This window comes from Neodiprion virginianus, chromosome 4 (genome assembly GCF_021901495.1).
Source record: "Neodiprion virginianus isolate iyNeoVirg1 chromosome 4, iyNeoVirg1.1, whole genome shotgun sequence".
Taxonomy (NCBI): Eukaryota; Metazoa; Arthropoda; class Insecta; order Hymenoptera; family Diprionidae; genus Neodiprion; species Neodiprion virginianus.
In genome coordinates, this window is record NC_060880.1 from 18,281,629 (window position 1) to 18,302,841 (window position 21,213).

Consider the following 21,213-nt stretch of genomic DNA (forward strand, 5'->3'; position numbering starts at 1 on the left):
CGAACCAGAAACTGACAAGAGTGGCGCCGAATGAAAACAGAGAATCGAGTCTCACCTGCCATCGGGTTCGCATTTGATGGGAGTTCGTGTCTCGTGATACCTGGCGTTGAGCAGATAGAGTCTGGAATACCCGTGTTTCTTAACCTGAAAACATAGGGTCAGGGTGTTAGTACATATGACGCGAAGCTGATCAGAGTAACATAGAATTATGTAAGCTGCTGTGTCTGAGTCAAGCCATCTTGTCATCGGATCAGAAGAGAAGCCAATGAAGATATCAACACGACTGAAACTTTCCCAACGGAAACTGATGGGAGACAGCCAAGGTGTTGGTTAATAAGTGAAAGTAAAAAAAAACACTGACGATCCTCGAGCCGAGGTGCCGAGGAAGGCGATTTGGCCGACCTTCGTGTCAGCCCTCGAGCTTCGCCATGGCCGGAAACATTAATAAACGTGTAAAAAATCTATGAGATGATACCGCGAGCGACGGACAGACGCATGATTTCGCTGGCGATTTGGACCAGCGGAAGACGCTCTACGTACCCGATTCAGACCGTTGCACGGGAATTTTAATCCAATTCGGAACATTTTTCGCGGGCGGCCGGTCGCTCAGCCAAGGGGGAAAAAAGGAACGACGGTCTAACGTGGGGCCCAGCAGTCAAACAGCTGATCGTGGACCGCGGAATCGCGGAACTAACCGAGCGGCTGCAGAATGCTGCGCATCGTCGGTCTGGCTTGGCGAGGTGAGTGCCCCGGTTTTCGCCGGGATTTTTCGACCGCGGCTCGTTCCTCAACCTGGCAATCGGCCTCTCCGTGTTTCCACCTACATTTCACGCTCTTACGGCGTCCGCGGGGGAAATTGCAGCTGGATTACAACAAGTTTTGAGGTTAAGTTAGCAGTGCTGAGCTCACTGCCATTTTGATTTTCCAGCCGCTGGAACTGCGCGCGCAGCCGGAGTAAGCGCAGGATATTCAAATTTCTCTAAACTCATCCCTGCTGGATTTACGACCGCGACGACAAATTGCCGATGTTTCAGCGCCCTTTCTACTTATTTTCGACCCCTCGTAGACTCGGCTAGGGATTCGCGAGTTTCGATAATCAGGTAACGGCCATTAAATGAAATTTATAACACTTTACATATTTCATTCTGTCTTTTATTCCTTCTTATTATCACTCAGCGAACCTCTAGCAGGGATGCTTTTGCCAGTTCCTATTCAGTCAACGCAAGTCCCTGTGAGAACGTTGACTAAGTTTTCACTCCAGAAAGGGAAACGAAAATGTGTGAAGGCGGTCATCAAGCGATTCTACAGACTGAACTGGTAATCTTTGTACTGATGAAGTTTTCTTTCATTGATTAGAAATACGCAGATATGACTTTGTATTCTTGAATTTCTAAGTGGTAAAATAACCCGATGCACATTTACAAATTCTCAACTAAGTGCCGGTTTTTGAATTTATTCAAAACATACAAAGGAAATAACAAATAATCGTTCCCAAACCTTTTGATACAAAGACCAAGATTGATTTCAAGTCTCTGTGTGCAACCTATTCAGAAAACTGTAACAAGGGTAATTTTTGCTTACCAAAAAGTAATGCGGCTCACCCTACTTGAATCCTTGGTCATGTTTCTGATATATTTTGTAGTAATGTTTCTTTAATTTAATGTGTTACTACTTTAGGGGTTGTTGGATTCGCACAAAGACAGGCCGACATAAGAAACTCTGGAAGAAGTCGCCAGCGAATAGAAGACGGCTAAGACAGCACGTCTTCGTAAATGCTACACAATCTTGGCTGCTGGACACGATGGTAACCAATTTCTGGCGAAGGCCTAGATTCTACGTCAATGATCCTTACACTCCGTATCACTCTAGAGAGGAATTCATTTTCACCAGAACTAAACCGTCTTTGAAGTAATTCTGTATAATATACATTTCTCAAACCTTACATGTATCAATTCGTGAGGTTAGATGTATATATTGAACTCGTACCAATTTTACATATAATGTAACAAAATGTGAAAAACTAGAATAAAAGTTAGCCAAGGATAAGGCAGAAAAATCAGCAAGAATCAAAAGATAAAAACTGTTGAACGATAGGTAAGATTTCTTGCATATTTTTGAGGCAATTGATGGGAACCTGATCAGTGAGGAAAATGAGCCTAAAAATGTAAGGGTTAGAATAAAAGCACCTAAGTTTGGTCATCTAGTACATTCTAATTAAATATGTAAACCTGTTCTCAGACTGTTGATATTTCAACTCACATTATTCGAATTTCTTCTATATCACTTCTTTTGCTTAGTACAAATGTTGTTTCACTTGCTTTTATAGTTATTAGCAGAAGTCACATCGCTAGGGATTTTTTGTAGTGTGTTCTTTTTTTCAATTTTTCCAGTCATGATAGATTGATTTTCATTATTCATTTTTATATTTATTCAAGAACTTACACAATTTTTTTCAAAATCTAATTACCGCTTCCAAATTTTGGTAGAAACTCGTAAAATAGGTTTCGCCTTCGACATATTTTCAACGTGCTTCTAGCAAAAAGGAAAGTGTTTTAGAATCTTTCGGATATTTTCAAACTCTGAGACATTGAATATTTTCAATTCATAACTTTAAAAGTGCCCAACAAAGCGAAAAAAAACAAAAAACTCTTCGTAAAAACACTCATGAAACAAATAGAACTAAAAATGAATTGGTTCGAAATTTTTCCAAAATATCTCCAAGTCAAAGTTGCATTTGTAAAAAAACCTTTAAAAAAATAAATTGAGGGTCTTCCAGATACTACTTCGCCTATGAAAGATCTGATATTCATATTCAGGTAAATATGAATGATACACGTTCACGTATTTGCTGGCATTTATTTTTCCCTTGTATAATTTCAACATACATAAGTCTTGTACGGGATTTTATCAGCTTTTCAATTTCGCTATGACGACGGTATACTGCCAACGTCTTGCACCCGATAGTTGTTGGTCATGAAGAACTTCTCTTACCGACGTAGTCAGTTGCTTGGTCGATAATACTTGAAACTGCTATTACCTCCATACCCGGCAAATCTTACGAAAAATAACCCAAGACTGTGAGTCTTTATCTGAGTGAAGGTAGGCAGAAATCGCAATGAGTTGCCGGCGGAACCGGCCGGCACGCTGCGCGTAGACACGACGACAACGGCACGCTAAATTCACTCTTCAGTCCGATTTGGTCAGGCGCGGTGAGCGCTTCTGAGTGCGAGCTGAATCTGAAATCGGAAAAGGGTCTGCGTAAAGTGCGGAAAACATCGCGAACGGTGAAATTTGGAGCGTTATCACGGCGTGAATCGATCCTATCGCGAGGCCCGATTACATATCAGATATTTTTCCACAACACGATTGTACAATTTTAATAATAATAATACACCATCGTACATCTATATAAAAATAAAAAACAGGCAATCAACGCAGTGCAAAAATCATGCCACTCAAGGGAACGATCAGAGTGATAACCAGGGCGTGTCTATCGACCAAGCGCCCCTCCGGAGCCGATAAAACGGCTTTCAAAAGCGCAACGACACATTTAATGCGAGTCGCAAGCAGAAGCTTCTCAACTACCGGATCGCTCGAAATGAGGTGAGTGAATACGCGAACGTTACACGCTGCTTTACCTACCTGCCTGATACGCAACGTATTTCGATTCGTCGTTCGCCGAGCGCAAGCGCCCCGCATCTTCGGCTCCTCTGTTTATCGCACTTCCCGTTTAATACTGTTTTGCGTATTTCTCTTATTTCCATCCCTCTGATACCTGCACAATGGACCTTGTGCGATTAATCTCATCCCATTGTACGCGAATGTGTACGCGTCAGAAAACCATACAAATTTTCGTCAAGACAAGCGGTTAATTAAACTTATAAACTGCATTTATAGCTTCCTAACGGAGCATTGAAAGGCTAATTGTTATACCTACGTAACATAATGCGTTATTTGAGAACTTCCTCAATTCGATCTTATACCTGTTATACTCTTGCTTTCGTGAATAAACTCACGTTTATCTATGTAAATTGTATCGCCTTTTTACTATTAATAATAACCAGCTAATTCGATGTTTCTGAATTTGATTATTCTCAATTAGTCATCATGTTGTTGCATCGTTCGTCTGCGGTTCTTTCCCTCTTCTGTGTTTTCCTTGTCAAGAATACACGACTCGTATTGCGAAACATGCTTAAAAATCAACTACCAGACTAATTTTCAACACATGTTTACACGTATACATATAATTAAATACTAAAACCCCGAACGTTATTCAGCTGTGATGGTTTATAAACGCAGATACAAGCGTTGTATAATAAATTATCAAGAACCAGCGGCACAAGTATAAATAATTATAATTATGTAACGAAAGATGCCTTAAATGATTGCGACACATTCAGCTATCTACCAATTCGTAAAGTATGTTCACATAGATGAAAAAAAATGCACAGCCGTGATATATTATGCAGGTAGACACGACTCGATTTACACATGCAATCCCGTTCGTTGTTGCGTAACATGCGGGCAGCTGAAAATGTTAAAAAGATACTTGTATGCCTACCAGCCAAGCATCTCTGAGTAGCTGCGCAGCTGTTATTATTATTCGTTATTATCTTCCACATATGTACGGTTGTTTTGTAATTTATGTATTTTTCATAATGCGACAGGTTCGTACAATTTGTGAATAAAAATGGGGGCCCCCAGCACCTGGGGGTACAACTTCAACCGGGCGGCGACATCACCGACATATCGGCTGTCGATTCCAGGATCCCGAACAACCTGAAAAAATTCTTGGAAGGCGGTGAGGACCTACTAAAAAATGTGAAGAGGTAAAAGATTTATTAAATTATACATCGTTAATTTAATCGCGGTGCAAAAGATTCATTTCTTTCTCGGTAGAGATAGTCCAGGTTCTTCCCGCCTGTGTTTATTCGCCGACGAGTAGATACGGATTTATGGGGTCGGCCTCGTGGCACGAGAGCTGGCAGTAAGTAGATACGGACGGATCTTGGTCAGACTCACGCGAGACTAGGGAGGCTATTCATTCGTTAGAATCGGGAACCACTTTTGGTTACAGTACCTCCGAAATCGCTAGCATTTACTTGAAATGATTGCGAAACCGCTTGTAATTATTTTGAGTTTATTTGGAATCGATTAGAACCACAGCGAAATCGTTTGAAACTCGTTAGAATTAGTTTGAAACGATTCTTAATGATATAGATATCGTTTAAAATAATCTAAAACCACTTATAAATCATTTGAAACTTCTTGGAATTAGTTTGAAACCGTTTAACCCTTAGCGGCCACATGGGGTAACTCATTACCCCACGCTGAAAAACCTAGTTGTACAAGACATGTATGTGGGTGTTTTAAGACTTCCAACCGATTGCTTCATGTTTGTTGAAGAGTTATTCAACATTTCTAATGATTTTTATCGGTCAATTTATAGATGGCGCTCTAAAAACTGGTCATATATGTGACAATTCAGCAAAAAAAATGGCATTTTTTTAGAAAAAAATTCATTACTCCGCCATTTTTTGATATGAAGGGCTAAAATTTTAGAATTGTACGCACAACATATACCAATATCATAAAAAAATAACAGTATCCGCTGATCATTCAAAAAGTATATCTATTTATTTTGCAAAATTACTGGAGGGGCTAATAATTTCTGAGCCTGGGGTAACTAGTTACCCCGTGTGGCCGCTAAAGGTTAAGTAGTTTGAAATTGCTTTGAAATTGGTTGAAACTCCTTGGAATTAGTTTGAAACCGTTCGTAATCATTTGTAAACCGTTTAAAATTGCTATAAATCAGTTCGGAACCGTTTGAAACGCCTCGGAATAAGTTTGAAACCATTGAAAATAGTTTGAAATCAGTACGGAATCGTTGGAAACTCTTAGAATTGAAGAAAGTTTTTGCCAAGTTATATGGAATTAGACACCTGTTATACTTGAGCTAAAAAAAGTGATTTATTGGCTAAGGAAAGCTTTTTTGATTCTATCAAGATTTCGGCGTACGATCGATATTAAATATGAATTTAAGCAATTAATGCGTAAATTTCCCAATGTTTTTAGTTTTTTTTCTAAATTCCCATTAATCCGAAGTATTTCTGAGACTAGAGCAACTGTTCTAACTCGAGTATACCAAAGAATTGCTAATAAAAACTTGATCGTAAAATGCTTATCGGTTAAGTTAATTCAACAATCCAGTAATTCTTTAAATCAATCTCCAGGAAATCACTGATATTACCTCGGATATTACTCATATGGAAACATACCTCGTTAAGAGTAATAAAGATGCAAAATTAGTTTCTGACAAAAATTAAAATCAGGGTATTTTAGTTTTACAGTAATGCCGGAATTTGCAGTCAAGGGCGCGTATAATTAGTATTACGTAATTATGAGAACGTTCAGCAGTAAGTCGCGAGTCAACATTAAAGGAAAAAGATTCGTTATTCTTTCTCACTGCTAATTCTTCTTCACATTGAACAAAATAAAGAGAAAAAAAAACACATCTAAAAATACCCAAGTATTACCGCATCTGCATATTTTAATTTCAAATGACGTGAAAAAAAGTCTATGGTGGTGCCTTAGGCAGGGTGTAATTTGACCGTTAATCAATGGGCGGAAAGTAGGGGAGAATATACAGGGCATTCCATAAATCGACTGGGCTGCGACCGAAATTTTGTCGAATTCGATCTATTATATTGTTTTACGCTGATATTTTGCCACCAAAATACTTATTGCAATATTTCGGTATTCCATTATAGGAACGAGAGTTTAATGGAGACTGTGAAAAGGTTGGTCAGTATCTGTTTGATTGCACAGCAAGTGATGAAACATACCCGTGTGTTTTAAATAAATATTTTTGACCTCACATAAAAAAAAAAAAAAAAAAAACATTTCACTGTTTAAATGTATGGCACGTATAAAATCGTCTGATGAGTGTGTAGTGTGGAATACAATATACGTCTATAAAAAGCACCTGCTCACGTGACGACAGAGCGAGGTTGAATACCAAACGTTAACTAACAAACGAGCTTGTTGTGACGAATTGATTCCTTATTCACGTGTGGTGCTGAAAATTTGTCTGTTAATTCCTGCAATGCCCCACGTATATTTGCCCACGTATATTTACCTTGAAAATGATTATCTTACCGAACAAAAAATATTTTCCACCCGACTGATTATTATACCCCCAATCAGCATCCAATTTTAATCGTGCTACAGTAATTCTGTTATTCCTCCTGTGTGATAATTAAAAAGTTGTGCTATGGCGCGGAATCAAAGATAACATTTACTTATCAGCCGATTTTCGATTAGAGAAGATTTTTCATCGAAATTTGTTGGAAATATTGTTATTAAAGATAATTATTATCAACAATGGTTTTTTGAATAAAATGAACCTAAAGAGGGTAAAAATTTTGAAGAACATCACCACAACACTGAATCACTGTCATTTCACCATTATAATTCAGTTTGGATTTTTAACTGTTCGAATTCAATTGACGATGGTTTAAATTATTGAAGATATACACATAATTTTATTTTAGATGAAAAAAAAACAAAAGAAAACGATTCGTTTCTTTTCAGTGAAGCAAGAAAAGAAACTCGGGGCTTGAAAAAAGAAAGTTTTGTGTGTGTGTGATGCGAGAGGCAAAAACTTGTACCTACATGTACGTACGGGGCATTCCATGTCAACTCGACCAATGATTTTTCCTCGTCATTTTTGATTTCTTTCAGGATTTTTTATACGATTCTCTCATCTCAAGAAATTACTCTTGAATTTTTAGATTGTTTCCTACAACCGTAAATTTTTTGTGATTATTCAAACCTATCTAAAAATTGGTATTTTTGAAAAATCTCATAAAATTTTCAAACTCTTAATTTCCACTCCGATCACTCTAACTCCGGCCCATGATGGGGAGATGTTTTTTAACACTTAAAACATCGTGAACAAAAAAAACACCATGTTTGAATGTTTTGTAAATTCACCAAATATTACCTAAATTCTGTGTTTTTGTGCAAAAAGATTCGGAACCAAACACAGAATTTTCGGTCATTTTTTGAGAATTTTCGGAACCTTAAATATGGTGTTTTGTTTGTTTAGGATTATTAAGGTGCTTAAAAAATCTATAAAAATCGCCTTATCATGGGCCGATTTCAGAATGATTGCAATGAAAAATAAGATTTTTGAGATTTTAAGACAATGCCAATTTTAGATGGGTTTCAATAATCATAGCAAATTAACGGTTGTAGGAAAAAAATGTTTAAAAATTCAGAAGTGCTATTTTGAGATCATAGAATCGTATAAAAATTCGGAAAGAAATCAAAAATGACGAGGAAAAATCATTGGTTGAGTCGATATGGAATGTCCCATATAGCCTTGAATTTTTTGACGCCTCCTCTGGTTTTGATCAGGGGTTCTAGCGATATCACGACGAATTTAGATAAAGCACAGTTTGAAGGCAATTTATTATTATATATATATATATATACATATATAGACGTGTCAGTATAACTGCAATGTTGCGTAATATCGTATCATGTACTTGATTTCGTATACGTAATAATAACTTGTAAGATACGCTATATCTGAAATTTTTTTTTCCTGTCAATTAAATTACGTAAAGATAATCAGCTGGACATAAAAAAAATGAAACTACCTGACATGTATAAAAAATAAGACTCTTTTTTGGACACTCTTTCACTAGATCGAAATTTCTTTTTTGATTTAAAGAAATACGTGAAATTTATCAAAAAAAAAAATCATATCCATTATAATGTTTTTGATTAGCCAGATTCTCAAAGTTCTATTACTTACCGGTAGCCTATGCAGAGGGAAAATTTAATAATATACCACTCGTAACGTGTAAATTTAAAAGAGAAATTACAACTTGGGTAAATATTTCGGAACGAGCACGAAAATTACAACATACTTTTCAAACAGGCATACGATGTCTATTCCTAATTATAGCGTTATGGCTAATTTAATGGTTTCGACCGTTATGGATGAAAAATTTGTTTTCATTGCTATTTTGTTCTCCTTGATGAAGTGGATTGGCCAAAAATCGGTACCTTCTATTCATTTTCGCACCTCGATTGTTTGCTAAATTATTATATTCCAAAGCGAAGAAGTACTATTTAGAAATACAAAATCCAAAAATACTATTGATATAAACAAAAGCTTAGATTTCGGTGCTTTATTTCAAATTAGTTGGGGATTGTTGAAGAACTGGTTGATTCATTTGATTTCACTCTACGATGGCTCCGACCAACCAATCTTAATGCCAAAATCATATGGCTTGTCCAATTTTTTCGCATAATGGTATAATTTCGTTTTGTGATGAATGCTCTAAAGTTCAAATCGTTTTAAATGGATTTTCCATAATGTCGATATCTTTTTCAATGATCCTTGCTATCGCCTTTTCAGGATAGTAGTCGAAGGCAGAAGCATAGTGCAAGAAGCCGACGTTAACTTCCTTCCCCCAGTTACCCGGATGGACAAACTAGCCTGCGTTGGCTTAAACTACAGTGGACACTGCAAGGAACAAGGGCTGGAACCCCCAAAAAGTCCTGTCATGTTCAGTAAATTTCCCAGCAATATCGTAGGACCGAATGATGACGTCGTTTTACCCAGCATATCCGATGTAAGTGATCACAGCGATGTGTGTTGTGACATTTATTATACCGATTGGTAACATATTCTGTAATTGTTGGTCATATACTATCAACGATTTAAGGCTTTGAACCTTTGAAGAAGTAGATTTGTCCCTGAATCTTTTCAATCAAATTACAAATTTCTGAAACTATAAGAAACCTTGTTTAAAAGTTTAGAGAGACTGAAACGTTTGAGATATTTCAAGTAAGTTTTTCAAGAAATTCTAGATTGCTTTGAGGATGAACGGTTTCAACATCGGAATCAAAAGTTTCAGGAAAACAGAAAAAATCGTTTAAAAACTGTCCAGCGATGTTATTAGAGTAATTGTTAGAAAACACGAATGAAAGAACATCCCTTTCGTGTAATAGAAATGGATATACACAAATTCTAATAAGACAAGCTAAGACATCAATCAACAATTTGAAAAGAGATTTTATAGGTGAAACGTTTGAAATGATTGAACTCTGCGTTTTGTGACTCGATTATGATGTTTTTATATGCATTTTGTTCATGAAGATCTACACATACAGTCTAAAAAAGTTCTACGAATACTTATTTCCAAGTGTATAAAAATAGATTTATGAAAATACAGTACAACATATTTGCGCCTTACAACTATACAATACTGTAAGATTTCTTGAACGTTTTTTCAAACAATTTGCCAAGATCTGGTCAATGATTAAAACGAGACCAAATCATTAGATTCCCGCCAAAACAACCAAAATTCAATAATTTGTAACGTTCTAAGTATGAAACCTTTTCTCAAATCATCAATATTTTATCGAAAGCTTGTGTTATTCGAAATTGCTTAGATTCATTTTTATTACACAGTACAAATTTTGTTTTATTCGTTACTGTTCCCTATCATTCATGCGAAAATAACATTGCTTGAGCATAATTCAAACGATTTCTTCCCCTTTTTTCTAAACTTTAATTCAGAGGGTGGTCGGATTAAAGGTCCACACGGTCATCCTTAACACTCATGTTAACGTCTCGTAGAAAGTTGATTGGGAAGTGGAACTGGCGATAGTGATTGGAAAGAAGGGTAAGGCGCTGAACAACCATGAAGCTGAGGACTACATATTCGGCTACACGATCGCCCAGGACTTATCTGCCCGTGACTGGCAAAAAGGAAGTCGAAATGGCGGCCAATTTCTCCTCGGCAAGGCCATGGACAATTTCTGTCCTCTGGGGCCTGCCGTCGTTACAAAAGAGGCGATATGTGACATAAACAATCTGTCTGTAAAAACGTGGGTCAACGGTCAGCTCAAGCAGGATGGAAATACCAGCGAACTCATTTTCAAGCCCCATGATATCGTTGCCTACCTTTCTCAGTGAGTTTCCTTAAACGTTCTTTGGAAAAATAAAATGAAACCCACATGTCAGGATCATTTCGATCGACTGGATTTAATCAGAATATCGCCAAGTCTAGGCAGTTTTCGATTTACCTGAAAAAAAAGAATAGAGAAACTCGGAAGTCAAGGGAATATAAAAATAAGCTCTCAACATTGCATTCGTATTTTTATTTTCTCACAGTAAACTTGTATCTTTTTCAAGCAATAGGTTATTCGTTTTTTTTTTCAGATTTGTTACTCTGCTACCCGGTGATGTAATTTTAACCGGAACTCCTGGTGGCGTTGGATTTGCACGCAATCCTCCGGAGTATCTGAAGGTTGGTACCACCGTTGTTTACATGTAATAAAAAAAATCTAGAACGTGTTACATAAGCTCTACTCTTTTTTTTTATAATTTCCGATCAAGTAAAAGATATTGTTTTTTCATTACAGAAAGGAGACATCCTAGAATCGGAAATAGAAAGTCTCGGTCGTATGCGTAACACAATGGTTTGATCGTCGCCAGCAGTTTTAATGAACTGACACCGTTTTAGCGTATATTCGTTAAATTTATACGTTAATCGCACTTTAAACGAATATTTTCATCGATGAAATTTATCAAAAAATGCCCTGAACACGGAATTAACATCTATCACCAACGGATCGCTCGAGAAGCTTTGACTCGAAACAGGTGTGTGCATTTTTTACGTCCAGAAGCAACTGTATTTTCAGCAATATGACGAATATTGGATTCGAGGTGTAATTGTAATATAGACGTATTGCCAGGTCGATGAAAAGAGCAATGACGGAAAAGATTTTTTATATTAAAAGGAAGACGGAACCAAACGGTTGAGAAGTCGTAAATCTATACCGAATTCAGTGTACTTAGTTGCGTAATTTGTATGAGAAATAACAAAAAAAATTCCAAGGTTCTGAATCGTAAAGTTTTCACTTTATTAGATTTGAACCTATTCCTTAATTCGATTTTTGTGAATTGGTGATTTTTCTTAACTTGCGTAGTACGATCTGAGTACTATCCTATATATTGTAAAGAATTTTTTTGTATAATTGTAATTAATTTTCACTTATATATTACACTATATATACTTGAATGAATCATATGTTAAATACACTATAAAGACATTATACATAATATTTCTATAAATGATAGAAGTTCGCCTTTGTTTCTTACCTGGGGGTCATTCAACGATAAACTTAAAGATAACATGGCCGGGTAAACAATTAAGGCCAAATGATAGGAGACCGTGCAAACGGATTGTAAAAATTATCTTTGAAAGCTCTGAAGATAACTAATTTGCGATGAAAACATTTCATTTTAATTTAATATTCACCAACTTTTAAGGAGAAATAATGCAACGTCCGAAAATTTCTAGGATACTCCGTGTAAAACGGCGTTAAAATTTCATTGAATATCAACCCTTTTCGCTCTGCAACATTGAAAACGATTGGAGAATACTTGACGAAAATTCAGAGTTGGCGAGATAACAAGCGAGACTGGTTTAAATTAATCAAGAAGAGATTAAACGGCCCGTAGATTACCGGATCATCAGTCCGAGGACAACGATTTATTCACACAGATTATCTTTGTCTCGCTCTCTTACCAGTTTTGCCAACTGTTAATGTGATACCGAAATCATTGCCTTCATAATCAATTGATGTTCCTTGAAGCGAGCAGAGATCGTGCGTTGTAAAATTAAAATGTATCTAGAAAATAGATATCTATTCTCACTTTCTCTCGATCTCATCCCAAGCTATACGCCGGACGAAAATCCGTTGACGTAATCCGCACGACAATACAATAATCATTACGTTCAATAACCAATGTGTTCGTTTCTGAAACCTCAGTGAATTTTAGCCTGCGACTTTAAGCCAAGATTTTTTATCAGCGCGTTGGGGCTCGGATCCCTGCCTCTAAACCGTCTGAAGACTTCGCTTGGATGGCACGCTCCACCGCTCGACAGAAACGTGTCCTTAAACCGCTTTCCAATTTCAGCCTGTTGCTGTTCGTCGCCTGGCGCAACCTCTTGGAAAGCGCTGTACGCATCGGCGGCCACCATTTGCGCCCACAAATGACTGACGATGAAAAATAACATTTTATTACAGCGTTTCAGGCAATTTCAGAGAAAACAATGGCCTGGTTCGGTAAATAAGGTTGCGCCTTGTTCACAGAACTAATTCCATTGATGATCATTCTCACCTATAATACGCAGCTCCCCAGTCGCCACTGAATATATCCTCAAACGAACAGACATGACCGTCCCTTTTATCCAAGGCAAACGCGAAGTGGTTTTTCCAAAGTTTTTTCACAAGGTCCAGCCAGAATATATCTCTGGAAACAAATTATTTGTCGAGTTGGATAAACAATAACAATTGGGTATCCTCAAAGATTAGTAGTCGGGTGCTAAAAACTGCTTACGCATTTAAATGCAGCTCCAAGTCGAGCCGAGACAGGTAAAGCTCCTTGCAAAGCGTGTAGCCTGCCATATGAGATCTGATATTTGCCAATCCCTCGATTATCTCTTTCGGCAATGATTCTCCAGTCTTGTAATGTGTTCCGATATCTTTTAATGTCGAATATTCATACAGCCTGGTAAAAAAGACGAGAAAAATTTTGGAACACGGTCAAGTTGTGTCAACTATGATCGGCATTTGTCCAATTTGATCTTTTTATTTCACGGTTTTGGAACTGAAGACTTTTGAAAAAATACCACCTGCGACTTAATAATGCAGAATAGAATGAAACACTCTTTACCAATTCAAAATGAAGTTGCTGCTTATTCCCACAGCGTCCCATTCGACGTTTGAGAATCCGGCAACCTCGGAGTGATTCGTTTTGGTTAATAAATGCTGCAAGGCGTGACCGAACTAGAAACGCAATACACCTTGTTAAATTTTCTCAAATGAATTAATTACGTTGAAAGTGCGATTGAATGATTTTGTAAACTATTTTTCACCTTGGCAAAGAGGACCTGAAGGTCCTTGAACGTTAGTAAGGAGGGTTTGTCCTGGTGAGGCGGTTGGAAATTGAATATGAGAGCGGCGAGAGGATTTGTCTGCGTAATGGCGCTCCTGTTCCGAATAGCCACCATCCATCCCGAGCTTTCCTCTATCCGAACTTTCTCGTTCTGTCTGGCGTACGGATCCAAATAGAAACTAGCAATGGGCTCAATTTCATTTCCTTCTACAATGTCGATCAGTCGAACGTCCTGATGCCAGACATCTGCGGTTTTTCGCTCAATGAACTTTATATCAAATAATCTTTCCAACAGCTTAAAAAGACTGAACAGCACTTGCGGCAGAGGAAAGTATTCCTGTAAATGGGCTTCGTTGATGCTGTTTTGGAACATAAACGTGACCTAATTTTTTTTTTTCTGTCAATCGTTACTTTGTCAAGCATACACAATATTCAATCATCTCTATTCACCCGTGCAAAGTCGTTCGTTGTTTTCTGCTCCAGTACGGGACATCCCAGAGCTGAAGATTGCTCTCAAAACCTCTGTCATATGCAAACGATTTCAAGGTGTCCAATTCCTGCAGCTGCGCAGGCCACGCTGAAAATTGCAAGTTTTTAACCATCGAGTATAGATCATCGGCTTTCAATGCGTATCATTCTCCAAATTCCAAGTTGGCATTCACCTGTCTCCAACAGCGAGTCTAAAACGTTATAAATATTTTCTACACTTCCAGCCATTTTCGTTTCCATGCTCATGTGAGTGTAGGACTTATATCCAAGGTATTTTGCTTTCCTAGCCCGTGCGTCTCTGAGATGTTCCAGAGCCACGCTCGTTGCTACATGCCGTTCAGTCCACGGCACCGAACGCTGGCGGTCGGCGACCCAAACTTTACATCTGAGATTGCGATCGGGACAGTATTCTGTAATAATTATTTATTCACATTGCTGACATTTCCTCGTATGCTTCAGATTGTATATACGAGTGGATGTCTGAAAAAGTGAGTGAATTTTCGAAATTTATATTTCAACAACCAATCATTCCACTTGATTGGGTTCTCTTTTACCTAAACATATACAGATCACGGTTCATTTACATAATTTTTCAATCAGTGTCAATCAATACGAAGTATATCCATTGACTATAATGTTAAATATTTCGCTCCGTGATGTTTTACAATATTCACAATAATTAAAAATCGAATTTTATAGCCAATGGGTCGCTATTGTTCATGAAAAAAAAAATTCACATTATGGCAAAGACGATAAATTATCCAAGAATACTGCTGGCAAGTTTGAAGTAAATCGGGGGTGCTGATTCTGAGATATTGTAGATGTGGCAAATAATATTACCAAGCGAAATGGTTGATGTTATCAATATTATAAGGCTTTCTACTGATTGATTTCAACGAAAAAAATATATACATGAAGCTCAATCTATATTCTTTTAAATAAACAAACCTCAATCGAGTTGAATTATCGAATATCAAGATATGAAATTCAATATTTCACGCAATTTTTTAAACACAACTACTTGCGTACAACCGCTTAAATTGTTGTAACAGATACTGCTTGTATTTCACGTCAAGGATGCAAAATTATTATACAATTGATCTCTGGTACCTAAAAACGTGTTCTTGATGAAAGGCTGCAGTGTTATTTTCCAAGGGCCTTTCTCTGGTTGCGAAGAATCTACAGCGATGCTTTTCAGAAACTCCAGAGGAAAGTCTTTGACTACATTAGGGTCGCTTACTATGTGGTTAAATTGCTCCGTTGCAACCTGTAGAACAAATGATAAGATCAGTTTTGCCAGAAATCAATCGTATCATGCTGTCATCCAGATCTCAAAAGTGATAATTTTTTCGCTAATGTATTTAATGTATCTAGCATAAATTTCCCTTTTTTCTAGTTCTAAATTAGCCTAACGATTTGTTGAGTACTCAAGTTTTATCAAAATACCTTTAATTTATCTGAAAATTCAGTCTGTCTTTCACGTATTTTAAAAAGTGCGAGGTTGAAGCTGTCCATATTAGAAGGAGCAACCTCGAACCCGTTCAATTTTCCCTCCAACGCAAATTTGGAAACAAGTCTTCGCTGCTCCTCGGTCATTTTCAAACTCCCATCTTCCTTGGCATTTTTACACGCCTGATATATCGGCTTGATGATATACTTGGACGATCTGGCATTCCTAGCTCTCTCGTGGATATTCATGTAACATTTAGTTGGCATGAGGCTTTGATTTCCGAGGTAGAGTGTCTTGGCCAAACCCCACGTCGTATCTAACGGAATGGCGAGATCATCGATGGGATTCAAGACGTCGTTAAATATGTCAGGAGACTCCATTTCTATAAGAACAATTTTCAAAAACATTAGTAGTAAAGATATGAAGTAAAAATATCTCACTAGGTATAAAGAATTATGGCAAAAAACAATTTCATTCACTTTCGATGGTCTCTCCTATATGCCTGACGCCTTGTTCGAATTCCACAGATTGTTTTCCAATCGCAGCAACGCACTTCTCAATTGAGAGCCGATTGAATTCTGGAAATCCGTCATCTTTGAGCAGCGGATTTTTTCCTGGTAGATCTTCGCCGATTTCAGGTACTCTGGTTGAAATTTAGAACTCAGAATGATTAAATGGAAAAAAGATCAGGTAATTAATCTCAGTAATAACATGACTATTCGTTTCAAAAACTGACTCATAAATGTAAGATTTATCACATATCTGTTAGAAATTGAAAAGGTATCTACTCTCTTTTTGTACTTTTCATTTGCAAATGTAAGTGAAAATTAGCCAATAATATACTATTCTAAATTGGAAGGACTAATCTCTCACGATTTAGATGTGATTCATTTTATTAATTTTTCGAAATAAGTATATCATTACAACGTTAGAAGAGTTATTTCGGACCATCTACACTGGTTCCCAACTTGTTTACAATACCATGAAGTAACTCGGAAGCAGCTATTTAACAGTACATTCATGTATCTGAAGATTCAATGAATGAAGCTTGATCGAAAAATTTAGTTTTTATGCTTATCCTGAGTTATGGTAATGAAAGAGTATGATGCAATCGAATATTTGGATTTAAAATTGCCATTTTTTACTCTTGGATAGCTTTGCAAGTTCTATCAAGCTTAATTGACACATATTTTAGGTACATTATTATTATAGCTTTGATATACATCAGGAGGTGTAAAGATTTGTCTCGGTTAGTTATATAAAAGAAACCAAAGTCTTATCTTTTGTATAACAAAAAAATATGTATCATTTGAAATGATACAACTTTAAATGCTTGCCTTTACTAATCATCCGGGCAAATGGAAATGTAAATCGGATGATACGGCGCTTGAATGGAGTTTAGGAACACAGTGCATAATTTCTACGATGAAGAGTGATACTGAGTGATCGTTTCAGGGAAAGAATAAAAATTATTGGAAGTGAAAAAACTGATGTGCATGCAGCTCTGCCGACTGGAAACACTCGGCAGACAGGTTGTGCGGCTGGAAATGTTTTTATTAATATTGAAATACGCCGAGTTATCGGAAGCAGGTGTAAAAACAGGAAATCGAGGCATCTTCTGGTGAGACAAAAAAAAATTCATCAATTAAACATCGAGCAGCCAGTGAAAATCGGGGCGATTGCATTCAATGACGAAACGGTAACCTAGAAATTGAAATGCACCTGTGCCCTTTTAATAATTACTTACAGTACGATGTATCCGTTCCTCCTTGGGGTTTTAAGCAGGCTGGACCGTGTAAGGATTATTCTTTTACCACAAAATGACACTGCCATGTTAATTTTGTATTTTTATTCCTCGTTTGAATCGGCAAAATCAGTCGGTTTCTAACCACATCTTTACGAGCAGAAAGTTCATTCGCTTCCCCAGAGATCCATGAAACCATGCTCAAAAAGTAAGGTAATATTTAAAGAGCTGGTACTCAGTACGTTAAATTACCGATAGATGGGTTTATTCAATACTGGCGTCACCTGTTGGTGATTTTTTCTGAACTATCATCTACGCTACACGAATTGCAGATCATCAGGGGCAATGTTGCGACATTGATATTTTAAACGTTTATTTGCACGTTCCATCAGAATAGTCACGAGAAAATGATAAAGATCCAGTAAAAAATCTAAAAATGAATACATTTATCGGGCCCAGTCAAATTTTTTGCGCAACAATACACACATCTTATAGCCTTGTTTGACGATGCAACTGTGATTCCGGTAATGTGAAAGAATTGATCTGAAATTGATCCCTGTGAACGAGTTCTGGCTTTTCACCGTTTGTTTTTTCGAGTAGCTGACAATTGGACAAATGTTCATGATCTGAACATCGAGTAATGTCAATGGAATCGTAAATTAACCGTAGTCAGAGTAAACTAGAATGATTTGGTACCAAATGACAGAGTCTAATGATATAGCTGTGATGTTCAGAAGGTTTTTTTCGCCAGAATTTTTTCCTAAATTCGCCAAGGGAACGGTGCGATTTCTCAGCACGTGTATGGGGAAAATACTGTAACTGCATAAATTTGTTCTATCAAAAATATTCGTTGTCCATCCAATTTATACTCACCAAGGAATTATAGGGTGAACATTTTTTTACACATCCTACAGCCGTTGCCACCGCGATGCTTATTCAATGATATTAAGACGAAAGGCTCGACGAATCGAAGGGCATCGGGATAGATTAAAAAACGGCAGGATAAAGTGCGATTGTCTGAAATGCAGGTAAGTTTTAGTATTTTGTTTGTAACATTTTTATACATTAATGCGTTATGGTAATGAACGTGGACTTCCGTTATGCAGTAACCACAGGCTGAATCAACGGAAGCGAGTAATGAGCGCCGATTTCCTAGCCTCCGTAGCTTACAATCATCGCATCAACACGAACAAGCGTCAGTGAGTATAATTTATTCCTAATTTTTTCATTAAATTTCGATGAATCGGATACGATAAACTGATTTTTTTTTTATTGAAAGAAATAATTCTTCCACCCGCAAATTTATTTTGGAATAGTGATTAAGTACTGCAGCCTAATCCGATTAAATTCTACAACTGTGATAAATTGCAGCTCCAAAATTGTCACACAACGATGAATTTCATGCATTCCAGATTGAAAACGAGCGAAGATGTCTTGGCTGTGACACACTATGACGATATTTCTTCACCTGTAATCCAGAATCCAGGTCACCATCGATCGAGCGCCAATGACGTGTACTTTTTAACTTACTCTCTCTACTTTTTATCAACGATTATTTTTCACCTCACAACAAAGTTTTTACTCAGAGTAAAACCGTATTAGCCCATAACAGAATGTAGTTTCCTAAATTGCTGCATGAACCCTCATGGAAATAAACGCCCAACTTGGGTGTAAATTCGTACCATCAACTTTTTTCTTATGAGAATTCAGCATTATCTATGAGTTGGGGGTGCCAATTCACACCCAAATTGGGTGTTTTTTCTGTGAGGAAATACACGGCATTCAAGTGCTTTAATTTCGTTTTACATGTCTCTCTCTCTCTCTCACTGCCTTGAAAAAAAACTCGACGGATATTTCGAAAAAACGAATAGTAATGCCAGCGGGGCCTGGTGGGCCAGCTTGCAAGAAAGGCACCGGTTCATGCCGCCCTTGAAAAGTGTGAACCTTTCCAAACCAACCAGGTCCGAATGCTCCTCTCGATCGTCGGGATTTCGTTGTAAACTTCTGTCAAACATAACGAAAAATGCGTCGCAGACTTCGATAAACGAACCACGGATGGAACAGGACACTTCGATACCAAGGTATGCTACAAGTACAGAACATTAATGATCATGCTCCGAACTGAAATCGAATTACATACTTGTTTAAAGGCTTGGGACATTTATCTTTACATCATAATCCTTTTTTTATATTTGAAGTGTTATAGGAGAAGTTTAACCGCTTTAAATATAGCTAAAAATAATCAATGATCTCATGTAAACATAACTTTCTTGAAGACGTGTAATTAATACTTCGAGAAAAACCAAAAGCTTGACTACGAATGGACTCAAATTACTTTTCGAAATACTTATAGATGATGATAAGCTTTCAGTGTTTTATTAATTAGTTCTTCGATTTCAGGTCTGATCCCATTGTGAATTCATTTTCTGTCCCACGTCTTAACGGTTCTCAATCGGAACCCAGAAATCCGTCTTACGGTATTCACAGGTGCTTACGTACAGTTTAGATACTACATTAATCAGTGGAATGGCAGCACGAATTCTCAACCAAGTTTTTTCCTCTGGTTTTTGTCGTCAATGTCCCATTCAGATACAGTTATCGTGTACCGAAATTACTTTTTTTGATATTCTTGTTTCTGTAGAAATTGTGAGGTAACATCAACTATGAGAGGCCTTTCAGGAAGACCGTCAAAGCGTCCCGAGAAGGAAAGACGTCAAAGAGTGTCCGTTGGATTCGGTAAATGGAATTTGAACAAAAGGTGCAGAGAAAGAAAAATATCCAGCCTCTCAGCAGATTGTGCGAATATTCGCCCCGATAGCACGCGAATAGCGTTATCGAAGTCCATCTGAATTTCAATGAAAAGATAAATGATGGATATATCAACGATTTTTAATCTTGTTGAGTCGACGTTAATGTTCAACATACCTATAGTTTAATGTCTGCTGTGGAATACATGATACAGCCTAGATTTGAAAAATCATTATCCAGTCCAGTGGTGTCTTCAGTTCAAAACAATTGTCTTTTTTAATGTGAACTCTTAAAAGTTTGGAATAGACTGATCATTTTCATTCAATGGGTGCAACTGTTCCTGATAATTATGAGAAATACAAACATGTGTATGATGGTAATCGTGTATTATCATTTAGTGAAACACTACATAATATGTGTATATATAGATATGCGCAGTAGTATGAAACTTCTGGCGGAAGGGTACAAAAATAAATTACGTAAAAAACGATGGCATTGTATCTGTGCCGACTGTCCAGAAATAAAACTGCTTCCCTTTGTTATCGTCTGCAGCGTTCCATCACTTTTCCGCGATTTTTACAGATTAAACTCAAGCTGAAAAAATCCGTATCTGCATAATGGTGGGAAACTTTAGATATTGAAAAAAATTCTTCTCTAATTTTCCCAACTTGAAATAAGCTCAAACTGCATAATCGCATCATGTCTGAGTAAAAATTAAAGTGATCCATGTCTCGGCGCTGTTTTTATGATAAAACCAAGTATTTGGGTCATCTTCTGTAATGAAGGAAAATC

At 37.2% G+C, this 21,213-nt stretch overlaps 4 protein-coding genes across 6 annotated transcripts in view; 2 read left to right on the forward strand and 2 right to left on the reverse strand.

The window, feature by feature from the left end:
- LOC124302929 (MICOS complex subunit Mic60) overlaps window positions 1-675 on the reverse strand; it is a 46,547-nt gene extending 45,872 nt beyond the window's left edge. For both annotated transcript variants that reach the window (XM_046759531.1, XM_046759530.1), the window contains exons 1-2: window positions 541-675; window positions 56-144 (exon numbers count right to left, since the gene is read on the reverse strand). In XM_046759531.1, coding sequence (XP_046615487.1) covers window positions 56-144; window positions 541-585 — 134 coding nt within the window. In that variant the 5' untranslated portion in view covers window positions 586-675. The remainder of the gene's footprint in view (window positions 1-55; window positions 145-540) is intronic.
- LOC124302945 (39S ribosomal protein L35, mitochondrial) lies at window positions 599-2,203 on the forward strand. The gene is made up of 4 exons (XM_046759555.1): window positions 599-740; window positions 929-1,100; window positions 1,177-1,317; window positions 1,678-2,203. The coding sequence occupies exons 1-4, from the start codon at window positions 710-712 to the stop codon at window positions 1,910-1,912; spliced, it is 579 nt and encodes a 192-aa protein (XP_046615511.1). The 5' UTR covers window positions 599-709; the 3' UTR covers window positions 1,913-2,203.
- A 939-nt stretch (window positions 2,204-3,142) lies between these two features.
- Window positions 3,143-12,772, forward strand: LOC124302936 (fumarylacetoacetate hydrolase domain-containing protein 2A). Of its 2 annotated transcripts, XM_046759543.1 has the most exons (7): window positions 3,143-3,603; window positions 4,668-4,829; window positions 6,771-6,800; window positions 9,434-9,650; window positions 10,661-10,995; window positions 11,246-11,333; window positions 11,449-12,772. In XM_046759543.1, the coding sequence occupies exons 1-7, from the start codon at window positions 3,449-3,451 to the stop codon at window positions 11,509-11,511; spliced, it is 1,050 nt and encodes a 349-aa protein (XP_046615499.1). In that variant the 5' UTR covers window positions 3,143-3,448; the 3' UTR covers window positions 11,512-12,772. The 2 variants fall into 2 exon arrangements, with proteins under 2 accessions (XP_046615499.1, XP_046615500.1); XM_046759544.1 differs by lacking the exon at window positions 6,771-6,800 and having other exon boundaries at window positions 3,149-3,603.
- Window positions 11,704-17,879, reverse strand: LOC124302930 (probable cytosolic oligopeptidase A). The gene is made up of 11 exons (XM_046759532.1): window positions 17,677-17,879; window positions 16,409-16,572; window positions 15,926-16,311; window positions 15,590-15,746; window positions 14,653-14,889; window positions 14,441-14,567; window positions 13,971-14,349; window positions 13,769-13,881; window positions 13,433-13,603; window positions 13,214-13,345; window positions 11,704-13,089 (listed from the first exon to the last, which is right to left on the reverse strand). The coding sequence occupies exons 1-11, from the start codon at window positions 17,760-17,762 to the stop codon at window positions 12,858-12,860; spliced, it is 2,184 nt and encodes a 727-aa protein (XP_046615488.1). The 5' UTR covers window positions 17,763-17,879; the 3' UTR covers window positions 11,704-12,857.
- Between the last annotated feature and the right edge of the window lie 3,334 nt (window positions 17,880-21,213).

What these genes read in the sequence shown, in the direction of transcription:
- LOC124302945 (XM_046759555.1), top strand. Translation starts at nt 710, where the DNA reads ATGCTGCGCATCGTCGGTCTGGCTTGGCGAG. An exon ending in CGTCGGTCTGGCTTGGCGAG is followed by an intron (nt 741 to 928) that starts GTGAGTGCCCCG and finishes TTGATTTTCCAG; the next exon opens with CCGCTGGAACTGCGCGCGCA. An exon ending in TCGCGAGTTTCGATAATCAG is followed by an intron (nt 1,101 to 1,176) that starts GTAACGGCCATT and finishes ATTATCACTCAG; the next exon opens with CGAACCTCTAGCAGGGATGC.
- LOC124302936 (XM_046759543.1), top strand. Translation starts at nt 3,449, where the DNA reads ATGCCACTCAAGGGAACGATCAGAGTGATAACCAGGGCGTGTCTATCG. An exon ending in TTAATGGAGACTGTGAAAAG is followed by an intron (nt 6,801 to 9,433) that starts GTTGGTCAGTAT and finishes TCGCCTTTTCAG; the next exon opens with GATAGTAGTCGAAGGCAGAA. An exon ending in ATCCTCCGGAGTATCTGAAG is followed by an intron (nt 11,334 to 11,448) that starts GTTGGTACCACC and finishes TTTTCATTACAG; the next exon opens with AAAGGAGACATCCTAGAATC.
- LOC124302930 (XM_046759532.1), bottom strand. Translation starts at nt 17,762, where the DNA reads ATGGCAGTGTCATTTTGTGGTAAAAGAATAATCCTTACACGGTCCAGC. An exon ending in CAACGAACGACTTTGCACGG is followed by an intron (nt 14,350 to 14,440) that starts GTGAATAGAGAT and finishes GTTCCAAAACAG; the next exon opens with CATCAACGAAGCCCATTTAC. An exon ending in TGGGGAGCTGCGTATTATAG is followed by an intron (nt 13,090 to 13,213) that starts GTGAGAATGATC and finishes TTTCATCGTCAG; the next exon opens with TCATTTGTGGGCGCAAATGG.